Raw genomic sequence first — 13124 nt, forward strand, 5'->3', positions numbered from 1 at the left:
GGCTGTGTTGCTGCTGCAGCTCTGCTACAGCCAGCCCTGTTTTTCTACATTGAAAGTCATCATAGAAAAATGATGGTATGATTTTCCTTCATTGAAAGACAGAAGGGAGAGAATGCACAGGAAAAACACTGCCCTTTACCTGTTGTGTTTATTTTCATGTCTGTGACATGATGATGCACAGTATATATCTGACAGGCTTTTCTGTGAAATCTGCACATCAATAAAACGGTCCACACAGTGAAGGAGCAGGTTCTGAGCCACATGTGCTCCAGCAGTGAGGAGGAGGGGGAACTGTGGGTGAGATTAAAGAGACAGCACACATGCACACACTCAACAGATGTTGCTATACACACACACTGAAATGCATGTTTCTATAACCATAAAATGGACATCCAACCCGCTGTCTGTGTTTAAAATCAATATATTCATTTAAACTGGAAAACTAAAGCCCAATGTAAACCACAGGGAGGAAAAGCCTGATGAGCGATTTAATCGCCAGGTCACTGGAAGACGCTGCAGCTCCAAAAACAGAATGACATGAAGTCAAATAACCGCTCAGCTTTCCAATATTACCATCGAGGCAAGGGTGATATTCTGAGCAGCAGCAGCAGCAGCAGTGTGACACAAAACAGCTGCTGTATGATTTACAGTGTAGGGTTTCCAGGAAAAAGAAACTTAGAGTAAAAATGTGTTGTCGTGAGAAGATGTATCAACAACATGGGCTTCAGCATGATTGAGATTTTCCATAAAGCGTTGAATTGGTTTGATAAGGTCTGAACTCCAACAACAATAAAACATCAGCATGCAGAGGGTGGGGAATGTTCCAGGAGGAATTGAGAGGGATACATACAGGAGAAACAACCACAGCTTGGCCCACTTACAACAAAAACACTATTGTTATCATTCATTCCTGCTGGATCTTTGTATTTACTGTCCTCAGCGGGGAGATGGATTTCCACTCAGGACTGCCTGTGGGATTGTCCACACCTACAGTAGATAGCCATCATGTTTGGACAAGTATCAGTAAGAAACAGAAAAGAGGTCACCGTTTAAACTCAGCACACACTACAGGGGCTGGCTGCACACACTTTTAGAGCCACTATGGTCAAAATTCAGCAGTTTTTGTATAAAAAGAAAAATTAATGAATTGTGAAGACTCAGAATGATATGCACATTCTCAAATTATACACAGACAGGTTGTTGCTGTAATCCTGATAATCAGAGTGAATCACCACTTTGCGTCACTTAAGTCATTCACATGGGTATTGTGTTCATGTCAGTCTTGATTGTTTTTGTTTATCCACTAACAGCAAGTGATGTATTAATACCACAGACGTCTTTTTATGACAATATGGAAGCTGCTGTAGCTGTTAGGAGCAGGCAAGTAGACCTGTCAGACCTTACATGAGCTGCGTCACGTCATGATCACAAAAGTATAAAAAAAAAAAAATAGGCCACTAGATTTATCAAAACGTTACTTGAATCTTGTAGGCTAGAAATAATGTCCAACCACATCATAACAAATATCTAGACCAAGTATAGACTGTAGAGGTAATCAAAATACAATTTATAATGGTAGTCTTTGGAGCTGTCTATCAGAGGGTGATATTTGCTTTGCAGTGAACACATGACTGTATGTGTGACTGAGGCCCGCAAGGGCTCAGTCCGCCAGTCTAGAGGGTGGAAATTTGGATTAAGCCTACGACTGATCCGTCTCCATTAAGCAGGGGTTTGTTTCACCAGATTTGCAACATGCAATCATTTCTACATGTTTCACTCAACCCTTGCATAAGGTAAGGCCTTGTCTAACATTATTGTGACAATAGAACAAACGGAACTAAATCTCTAAATCTGATCTACAGTTGTTGAGATATTTGTTGCTCACCTTCTGTAGAATTTCTTCACAGTGTGGGCTACACCTCATTTTGAGGTTTCTAACCTTGGACCTCACCATTAGTGCTTGTGTTGCCACACTTCCACAAGTAGCAACAACAGAGGTGCTTCTGAGAAAGACAGCTCTTGCAACTCAATTTTCTACACGAGCATTTCACCATCAGTCTGACTTATTTCCAAAGAATAAACATCACATGTTGGTTTTCAGTTATATGTGCATGAAAACAGAAAAGTACAATCTTACCCTTTAGATCACCACTTCAAATAACCAGCTCAGTTTTAAAAAACACTTTATTGTTTAAACATGAAACAGTTCCTAGCCAACAACAATGGGGCCCAGGGTCACTTCAGCTTGCCACTGCTCCCCTAAAGCACAGACAGATCCAGTTGGTACCAGAGATGAAGTGTAAATAGATTTACTGCTGACATACAGTACCTGTATCTGCATCCAGGTCTCGAACCTTCCTCATTCCACAACTAGACTCACAACAGGCACAAAACTGGTCCTTACCAGCAAGTGCACTCCACCTACTGAAGAAGAGGTGGTGACATTGAGACATATTGAAAATCATAGCAGAGATCAAAGTTTTTGACAAAATGTTCTCATACCCCTTGTCGAAGGAGCACGCCTTATGTTCAATAGTTACTGCAGATGAAGCTGGGATGGCCTTCAACTTGCAAGTGATATAAATCTGTCAAAATCAGAAGTATGTCAGCGTTATCCAGAGAAACAGAGAGGTGACCTTTAATTTGTCAGCAGAATTTTACATACCGTCTTCAGCAGATGAAGGCTGAGAGCCTCCACCTGAAACTGGAGCTTATTAGGCTGAGACTGCAGCCTGAACCTGGACCTGGGGCTGTGTCGATCACCTAGACACCTGTGAGTGAAAATGCAAACATTAACAGAAAGAAACAGAAACTGATGTATGTCTGTATCTGAAACCTACCCATGGTTCTTTATGAAAGCATGTGCTGGTTCAGAAGTGGAGTCTGGCCTCATGGTAGCAATACAGCTGTCCACCAACACTCTGAGGGGAGGATGCATGTGTTGGATGACTGATGCCTGCATGTTGACCATGTCTCTGAGGGTGTACTTGCTTGAGGTTCTCTCAGATTTCCAGTCATCTGAAGCAGAATAACTCAATTGACGTTCTGAAAATAAATATCACATTTTCAAGCCATTATCTCTGGTGTGTTCCTGTAGCTCACCTGTCATGAGCTGCAGAGAGAACTGCAGCTGTTTCTCAGCCACCTCAGTGTGTTTGTGGGCCATCCAGGCAGGAGACGGCGGACTGCTCCACACACTGTGCTTCCTGAATATGAAAATGAGTAGAGTTGGTACACCAGCATCTGTGCAGAACTGCACACCCTACACTTGAGTCACATATTGGAAAGCACAAACAAGGGAAGTTTTTCTTCATGACCCCCTCAGTCAAACCATTTTTGCCCATTTTGAAATGTTCAGAGGAAACATTCACTGCTTTTAAAAACTACTTGAGAAATATCAATGCTACTTGACCTTCAAATATTAATATTCTTATTAATGTACTTGTCATGGGTTTATTTTATTTGTTTGTACATATTGTCAGAAAGTGGAAAAAAAATGATTTTCAGGATAAGTGCATGAAAAAAAATATATCAGCTTTGAGGGGCTGGCAGCATTTTTGGTAGCTTTTACTTTGAGGTCATGTTTCAAATGCTTTGGACAGTTTAACTGGTAGTTTATATTAGCAGACTACATTTCTGTGGGATTTCAAAACAGACCAACATGACGCCTCATATGGAAACTTCTTATATTACAAAGCTAGTTCACTGAAATGTGTTTCTGAAGGGGAATGAGACGTGCAGTTGCTGAATGTCTGCTGTTGTCTTGAATTCAACAACGGTTAGTATAATGTCAGGAGTTTCCAGGTGCAGCAAGTCGTGCTGGACCCCTCTGATCTGCATGAAGTAGCCTACAGCAACTTCATGCTTTTAGGAAGCAGGCAACACAACGAGGATACATTGCACGGCTGCTTGTATAGACAATGAAAAGGCAGTGTAGAAACAATGAGCCTTTGGACGTCTACCTTATATTCAGTCTATACTGGAGATACTACATAGGCCAGAATTCACCATAATATGCCATTTTAGCGGTTAGTGTGTTTACAAAGGAAATGATACAATGACACATACTGGGAGAGAAGTTCATCAGCTCAAAAATGAGCTGTATTTAGTGTGCACCGCCTGGCTTGAATATTCTTCTTTTTGTCACTTTTTCAGTGGGAACAAACTATCTGCTTAGAATAATGCTGCATTCAAGACAACTCGGAACGCAACCATTTCTGACCTACTAGGAAAACTACAACGGAGCGCCTGTCAAAGTCAGAATTCCTATTTGTAAACTGGGCAATTCATCTACTCTGATGTCACAACAATGGCAGCACCCTTGGGGAGGGGGTAGGACGTATTTGAGGACAACAGTGTATTGAGTTAATGAACGGGATATTTTGATACATTTCCTGGTATAAGAATGGTATAAAATGACTTCTTTTACCTCGTGTGAGGTGTTTTTTTGGCATTGTGCACCTGGAAAGCTTGGAGGTCAGAAGATGGAAATTCCAACTTCTGGCTTTAACTGGAATGCAGCAGTAGTTTGTGGTTTTAAGACAGAGCTTTTGTGCCACATGTGTTTTTCCCCTACATGTTATAGAAGCTGGAAGAGACTTGAAAACATAGCAAAGGGCTCAGTATACTTAAAAAGGACACCATGTAGTTTGAGAAGAAAGTCAAAGTCAGATATTTACAATATGATTGAGGTAATAAAACAAACTCAGAAATATTTAATATTTAACTGAATAAACAAGCTGTTCTCAGAGGACAATAAGGTCCCAGAACACTGTTTGAAGCTGGAAAGGTGGCGGGGTCCGCCACATATAAACAGTATAGTAAAAGTAAAACAGTATGAAACTGTGTTTTCCTTTAAGGTCAGTCATGAAAATAAAATATTTTGTGTATTTAGTTTGTTTAGGCAGAACAAATAAAATCAACCAATGAAAATCTCTCTTTTCATTAAAATGTCTTGCTCCTTTAAATATTTTGTGGTAAACTAAACTAAAGTGGGTCTTTGGAGGCTGATCCAGATTTTGAGTCACCTTGGGTAGTGGCACTGCACTCCAATGACAGCGCTCTGGCTCCTTATGACGGGACTTCTGCCAGACACTTTGGGGTTGTAGACCAGTGTGAAGGCATAAATGAAGTCATTCTCTGTCATCTAAGGAAAAGAGAACCACCGTTTCTAATCTGATAAGACATTAGTGGACTAAAACAGTCATATCAATGCATTATATCAATAAAAACCTCATACCACAAGTGTGCTGCCACAGCTGTGCAGGTCACATTCAAAGATCAGCACATGAGACCTGTTGTCGACATCAGTAGCTGAACAACCACCAAGTGTGATTTCCTCAGGCTTTATCAGCTTGCCGAGGCCCAGCAGGTCCTGGTTCACCTCCACCTGGATCCTACTTTCCCCACACCGAATAGCAACACTGTTGGTTTTCCCTGGCTGCCGTAGCTCAAACTTCACAGGAAGCTTGTTTTGTGGATCCACTGGATCTTCCGGATACTTCCAGGAGAGCGGTTCGACTGCTGGCTGCATCTGCTTGGTCTGGAGCCTGCCAGCTTGTTGAGCAGACACCCTGGAGTGCTCTCTCTCAGGTCCTGCTGCTGGCTCGGCTTTCACCTCTGCAGGCTTCTGCGCCTCGACCCCCCAGTAAGTTGGCAATCTCATACCGAGGAATCGAGCATCACTAAGCCTGACACATGCAAGCACAAAGCCAAACACAATAAGCTGGCTGGAACTCATTGTTGCATGCAGGGAATTTTCTATGCTGCTTTCTTAAGCATGACCACTGAAGCAGACAAAGGAAGTGACTCCTCCCTCTGCCTAATTAGCTGGATCCCTTTCCACATGTGTGGATCTCACAGCTGCACTTCCCTCACTAATTGGTGAGTCTGTGACCTGCACAAAACTCAACCATCCAGTATCGATCCACAGGCGCTCACATGTTGCAGTCTCCAACGGTGCTTTGAAGAATCGAGAAGAATCGAGGGGGCAAACTCATTTGTACAAGCAAATGTCTTGCTGTTTAATGAACTTCAATTCATGCAAACTAAATACTATAAGTACAATAAAAGACAAATAGTACGGAACTTTATGCAGTAAATGCAGTGATCATCTAATAATTATGAAAGTAACTAAGTTCAAGTACTGTTCTTAAGTATTTGTAATTTTGAGGAGTTTGTTCATGTTTCATTTGTAGCCTGAATTATAGAACACTTTATTCCAAACAAACAGAAATTGATTGAAGACTGCTGACAGTATTTTCACATTTATGGATTTCCAAAATGTCATTGGTATAAACCTTTGATTCATTTTTTTTATCTTTATTTAATCAGGGGAAGGTTCACTGTAAGTGATGCTCTCTCAGGAACATTCACACAGTTACACATTCACACCTGAAAGCTGCACAGTATTACCACAGTCTGATCTGGGCCTTGCTCATGGGCACCTCATTGGTGGTGGTTAGGCCACCACAGCCCAATACTCAACAAAATCTGTCAACAAATGAAGCAAAGAATTTTTAACTTGGCCTCCTCCGGGTCAGAAAGTTTCATGGAGATAACTAGTTAAAAATTGTACCCTATCAGCCTTCAGTGTCTCCCAGTAAGATCTAAAAACTTTGCTGAATACATCCAAGAAATGTTTATATATGTCTAAAATGTCTATGCAGCTCTCCGCAACTGTTAGGCCCAGAAGAAGAGATCTTGAGGGCAGGCAGCCCCGTGGGGGGGAGATGGAGAGGAGCCCTTGAGGATAAGCAGTCGAAGGAGTGGAGGGCGTTAGAGTAAGAGAGCGAGAACAAGGAAGGCGCTGGAGTTTTGACTATCTGATCAGAGGGGGGTCTGTCACCCTGACCAATAGTAGCTCAAAGCTGAATTTTGCACCTAGGTGTGAACAATGGGGAATTCTGGGACAGTGAGTTCAGTTCAGAGTCCATTTTGAAATCCACAATGAATGACTTCATCTGTGGGTCCCAACAACACTCATAGAATAACATACAAGCCTGTTTGCTGCAGCACTTTCAACCAGAAAGCAGCCACTAAATGTATGTAATGTAGATGGAAACATTCCAGAGAGAAAAAGCATCTCTACTCCAGTAAAACATGATGTCAACCGTGCCAACAGATTTAGTTGTAACTTATTTAAATAGTATGACTTTGTGCCTTTGTATGGGCAGATAAAAGTCTTCTGTGACTCATTCTAACGTGGTTTAGAGAGGTGGAACATTTAGAAAGAATGATACAACAGGTGAACTTGTGAAACAATTAACATTAAGCCTCATTATAACAATGTGCATTGATGCGTTGTTGGTTCTTCGGAATTCATCATGTCACTGTGTCGGTGTGGACGCTGCTCATTCTGCTGCTGTGTCTGTTCACACCATGCAGAACGTACAGCAGGTTGCTCTCTTGTTTCCACCATTTATCTTTGTAAATGGCACGTTTGCATAGGATGCCTAAAATAACACCACATCTCAAGGTCGGGGGGTGAGCGGTTACCATAGCAACAGTACCTTAGTAATGAAAAATGCCTGTCATTCACGGATTGCAGGATGCAGCGATTTACCAGAGGGTGAAATGTATCATGTGAAGAGTCGATACTTTTCATAATATTTCCTAAATTCTCTCTTTTACAACACACATCATATCTTTTACACTCAGTGTTGTTAGAGCGTGAGATATTCAGTTTATCTGCTCGCCCATAATGTGAACTTGCTCATTTTATATCTGTCCACACAGAACACATAGAAAATGATCAATATTTCAAGAACAAATGAGACATTATAAAATACTTTGATGATAATGGAATTAGGAGTTGTTGTCACCAGTCCCCTCACTTTTCATCCAATCGTATGACAGAGACAGACTTTTCTTGCCATTTTGCATTTTGATAATAATTAAAATTGCTGTAACATAATAATAAAAACTAAAATAACTTTATGTAACCATAAAGAGAAATAATAATCATCAATCATTTTTTTCAACCACTTGGAGACGGTGGGAAAAATCCTGTCAACACATGACACTTCTTCTTATAAAGTTGATACAGTGAACTTGTTATGAATCAGTTGCCTGTTTACACATCCAGCACACAGAGAGAAACATTGGCATTGATTTCTAGTTGTGTGTCTGCACACCTGATAAATCTAAACTCTGTTTTAATCTTCACTAACAAAACTATCTGGCTCTTATTCTGCTAAATACGCCGCTATGTTCAACAGCTAATCACTAACTTTGTTTGTCATTTGTGGTGTAAAGAGCTTTTTCAACTGAAAACAGCTGTCTGCTGCTGCTGGAAACAACGCTTTAGTTCTACTGAAAACAATAAAAGTTGCAGGCCTGAAAACCAAAACAATGAACTGAAAGATGCTAAAAGCTCTGTAAAACTGGAGCAAACTGCAGAATGTGGTGATATTTTGTGGGTTCATCATGTAATATTTTTCACATCGTGATGATAGTTACTTTGTTTTGCTTCTTATTTTACCAAAACATTCATACATTCCGTAGTTGAGTAAATAAACATCTGTGCATTCTTTTATATAGCTAAATATAACATTCAAGGATTATGCATATAGACCCAAGAAAAAACAACAAAATAACAAAACAAATAAATACAAAATACCTAACAAATGCTGTGAAAACACATTTAATTTGTATCTGCTCCTACAGTCTTAATCATACCAAAACAATGTGTAGGAAAAATGCATATCGAAAGAGTAGTGTTATTACTTTCTGTATTGATAAGTGCTGAACCTACGTACAGTACAGTTATACGTTTGACAGCGATCCTGTAGACGTCCATTGCATGCATATCTACCATACCTGATTCATATTTTTAAATGTTCAATAACACATACTGATCAACTGAACATAAGGTCATTAAACTACATGTAAAGTTGTCTGGTTATATACTGTGGCTCCAGAAGAAGCAGCATGTAATCTGATGAACTGCTTCCAGTGATGTCACTCAGTGGCTAAGTTGCATTGTGGATAATGTAGCTGCCAGTTTTAAAAAGCAGTCCACTGGTCTAACATTGCACTCCTATAACACTGTTTGACTCATTATGGACAGTTTGAAAAGAAATGATCAAACCTGATACAGCAGAACCACAACACAACTTAGCCTCCCCAAGATCTGAAAACACATGTCAAAGTGTAAAATTGCTGGAGTTATCCTTTAAGGCTGTTTTCATATGATTGTGAAGTCACACAAAAATGATGCCAACCAGCATCATGTGTTACAGCAAACTCACACAGTTTCCTCCTACAATGAAATAATGAAACACTGGTTTGGAGGTCAACAGTCCATCAGGGGGAGGAGGAGGAGGAGCAAAGCACAACTCTGCCATTACATCTGCCTAACAGCTGCATTACAGTGTGTAGCCTACATTTTACACCGCTGCCTCGGGGGTTTGCCTGCCGTGCCTGAATGAGCCATTGAGCCTATTGATGAGCAGAGGCCATCGGGGTCACCAGGGAAACTAGAAAGTAGACAGCAGGAGCTCTTCCAGTCAGTGACCAAACAAAATCAGGCCCTCTCCAATTTCAACCAAATTTCATAGTAAAATAAACTCATGTTCAGAATGAATAATGGAGCTTGTGGGAACATTCTACTTTGACTACCAAGATGACCTTTTCTAAACAAGAAACTGATCAGATAATGTGTGTCTGTAGGGAAATAAATCACGCTCTAACCAGAATCAGACACTAGCAGCAGGCAAACAGCAGAATGACTTCAGACCTGCTGAACGTACGCACACGTACAAACTTTCCCATCATGAATGCAGGCAGACATATGTTCACCTCCACACCTGTTCTTGAATCGATGTCAAGATTTCAGACTTTGATCTTCAAAGGTGTTCTCTTCCAAACCTGGAACGATACATTATTCATGTGCTGTTAGCATCAGACAGGATACATGATAAATACTGTATCTCACATGTAGTACCTTAAAGCCTAATGCTGTGCAGAATGAAATATGTGTGTGAGAGGGGGGATATCCTTCTCTCCAAAGCAGCAGTGTGACTGAGGACGTGTGTGTGTGTGTGTGTGTGTGTGTGTGTGTGTGTGTGTGTGTGTGAGGCTCACTGCCAGCACAGTTCAGTCAGGCAGCTGCTGGGCTGAAGGATCTCTGGCAGACTGTGGTTGGAGGACAAATGAGGGCAAATCTCTGCAAAAGTAAACTTTACAGTCCAGCAGAAACAAAGACCTGAAACTACAGCACAGTCTACTACAACCACTGCAGTGCATGAGTCATCTGCAAACAGAACATATCACAACAATGTCAGAGAGCTGGATGTTGAACCTGCTATTGTAGCAATCAAAGTCTTGTATCAACCAGGTTCATCTATAATATAACATGTAACCAGATGACACGTTCACATTTTAGTTTTGAAGAAAACTTAAAAATGTCATAATATCTGAATTTAGGATGATTACATCTTATCCAACATGAAAAATCTTCTCAAGCACCATTTGCATTAGAAAACACATTTCAAAGTGACTGGTGTTGATTTTGTATTGAGGTTTAGATATTCACTCTATTTTAACTCAAACAGATAAGAGACAGGTCTGAAAAGTAGATGGCATGTTGTGATGGCGTGTGTGATCAGGGGATGTGGTAGTTAGTTCAACCACCATGTAAAGGTGGAGCTCCAAGTTGGTGTAAATAGAAATATGTATTTTTCATTTTAAGCCCCTTTAAGACTCAGTAACCCAATTGCCTGAATAAATGTTGGCTATGTATGTTTCTGCATATTCTGTCATGTGTTGAAATTTTACATTTCTTAATGTTGAAACTTTACGTTTCTTTCTGTCCAGTTTTCAAGTGTATCTTGTGCTTATGCTCTGGTTAACAATACTCAACCTCTGCGGAGGCTGGGCATGTCCCTGATGGCTGGAGCTGCCTCCTCTCTCACACCTGCAGCTCATCTTATCATCAGCTCAACCTTAAATACTCTGGTCTGCTCTCCACTCGCTGCCATTGATTGTTTTCAACTCCATAACGTGATAGATGGCTGACCTGCTCTTAGCGCTCTCAGTGACTATTTGCATGTATGTATTTTTGCTCTTTCTCCATTCCAACCTTGGCTTCATCAACCTCTCCAGTGTTGGTTTACCTCCATGCCCTAGCTCCACAAGCCACCCTGCCACCCAGCCTCCCACACCTCTGCCACCAGCTTCAACTCAACTTTGGACCTTCTCAGCCTCATTCCACCAGTGTCTCCTCTCAAGCCACAGCTGACATTGCGGTGAGCCCGGCTACCGCGCCAGCTGACCCACAGTCTGAGCCTACACCTGCGTCTCCTCCTCCTGTGTCCCCACTGAGCCGCTGCCGACTCCGCTGTCAGCCCCACAACTTCACCTGCTATCACAGTCCAAGCCAGCTACTACTACCTCTGCACTCCACTTGAGTTTGATTAATACATTCCTTTAAACCTTTTTGGTTGTCCGCATTTGGGTCCTGCTTCAAACACCTAATCGTCACACAATGTTTATACGCAGTCTTGAACCGTGGTCATTGGCTTACATTGGAGCATTTCAGGCTTGCAAAAACATTAAGTGACAACATTTTGTCCTGGCAACCGGGCTGGGCTTATAATTGTAGTAGTGATCTCGTCACTCACTTAAGATTTTCACATCCAGCTAAATGGTGATATTTTTAAACATCAGCTGCTAAATATGGCCCATAACCCAACTTTAACAACAGTTAGTTTGACTGTATTAAATGCCAGTAGTCCATTTTCAGATCAGCCGACCCACTTTTCAAACTCTCAGTATCTTATTTCAGGACTCGAGTCTAGACCAAACACAAAAGTCTGAGCGGGAAGTGAAACTGTATCTCCAGGTATGAAAGGGCAGATTATGTTGCTTTGGTCCTGTTCTGGTTCCCTGAAAAAACTCTTTTATATTCAATGGCCAGTTTTATTACCATGCCTTCTTATTAATGCAAACACCTTCAGATTACATAAATTGTGCACTCCAAGTCAATAAGAAGTGTTGGGGACTTCATGCAGTAGTAGTTTCACTACATTTTGCAGTATATCTCAGTGTAGCTCAGCCACATTCACATTTACAGAGTGATTCAAGTAGATAAAACTTTTTTGTGGTATAAAGGAGAGGAATTATATTTTTTACTGTAATTCAAAGGTGACGTTCCCTGAACCTTACAAATTAGAAGTGGGATGTTAGATGTTTTCGTTTATGTATTATCCGTGAACTTTTGCAATAAACTCACTGTCATTTTTTTGCTGGCATGTGATGTTTTTATATTTTTGTATATTGTCAGTTTTGTTCTTGTTTGCTTTAGTTAATCAGGCAGATATACTGTATGTCTTCCTATCATAGCTTTGCCGGAGTTCGTCTTCTTCCACTGAAAAGTATTTGGTATTTTGCTTTCAAATTCACTTTTCCAACATTGTCAGTAGGTCCTGTTTCTACTGAACAATCATTAGAATGAATGAGCTTGGCAAAAGACATAAGCTGAGGAAACATATGTATGCAATAATATTATCGTTAAATGGTAAGTGCCAGAGCATTCTACAACACTGCTGTTGACCAGGGTCATGTCAATGGATATTGGCAGTAGAACACTCACAATCTTCCTTCTGAAATGTTGAGTAGAAGTATAATGTGCACATATTTAAGTAAAATACACATACTTCAAAACTGCACTGTAGCACGGTACCAGACTTGATCAGCACGTGTGGCTGGAAAATGTGCAGGATGGTGCAGAGAAGTCAACATTAGGACCAAAATCTCTGCAACATTTGGAGGTGCTCGTATCCAAGAGTGTACATTCCAGGTTTTCAGTGAAATCCGAGACCTTTCCTGATGTTCAGCAACCTGTGGGAATGTGACAGCACCTGACAGCACCAGTCTGCCCTGAGATACTGAGGCCTGTAATTGACACAAATAAAGTGCCATTCACACAGTTAGTTAATTAGAGCAGATCCAGTCAGAAATGACTGACTCTGAGGTAATAATGTGTCCATGTGAGTTACTGATGACAGAGCTGCTTTGTCAGTTGCTTTATGGCTGAAGAAGAAGGACTTCTAGGTCTCCGAGTTGAAATATGGTGCAGCACTTGTTATTTGTTAGCTAGTGATCATTTCACCTATCAACTC

At 40.9% G+C, this 13124-nt stretch overlaps 1 protein-coding gene across 2 annotated transcripts; it reads right to left on the reverse strand.

The window, feature by feature from the left end:
* Positions 1-2166: 2166 nt before the first annotated feature.
* On the reverse strand, positions 2167-5801 carry LOC311255925 (zona pellucida sperm-binding protein 3-like). Of its 2 annotated transcripts, none has more exons than XM_084350627.1 (8): positions 5240-5801; positions 5028-5146; positions 3103-3206; positions 2841-3018; positions 2666-2771; positions 2503-2585; positions 2330-2421; positions 2167-2259 (listed from the first exon to the last, which is right to left on the reverse strand). In XM_084350627.1, the coding sequence occupies exons 1-8, from the start codon at positions 5738-5740 to the stop codon at positions 2210-2212; spliced, it is 1233 nt and encodes a 410-aa protein (XP_084206753.1). In that variant the 5' UTR covers positions 5741-5801; the 3' UTR covers positions 2167-2209. The 2 variants fall into 2 exon arrangements, with proteins under 2 accessions (XP_084206753.1, XP_084206752.1); XM_084350626.1 differs by having other exon boundaries at positions 2330-2424; positions 5240-5800.
* Positions 5802-13124: the final 7323 nt, after the last annotated feature.

The sequence above is a fragment of the Pagrus pagrus genome, assembly GCF_965226575.1.
Source record: "Pagrus pagrus genome assembly, chromosome: 4".
Taxonomy (NCBI): Eukaryota; Metazoa; Chordata; class Actinopteri; order Spariformes; family Sparidae; genus Pagrus; species Pagrus pagrus.

Excerpts from the sequence above, each read along its gene's own strand:
- LOC311255925 (XM_084350626.1), bottom strand. The coding sequence starts at position 5,740 with ATGAGTTCCAGCCAGCTTATTGTGTTTGGCTTTGTGCTTGCATGTGTC. Across the intron at positions 5,147-5,239 it reads GCTGTGGCAGCACACTTGTG|ATGACAGAGAATGACTTCAT; the intron begins GTATGAGGTTTT and ends TCTTTTCCTTAG. Across the intron at positions 2,586-2,665 it reads GCCTTCATCTGCTGAAGACG|ATTTATATCACTTGCAAGTT; the intron begins GTATGTAAAATT and ends TGATTTTGACAG.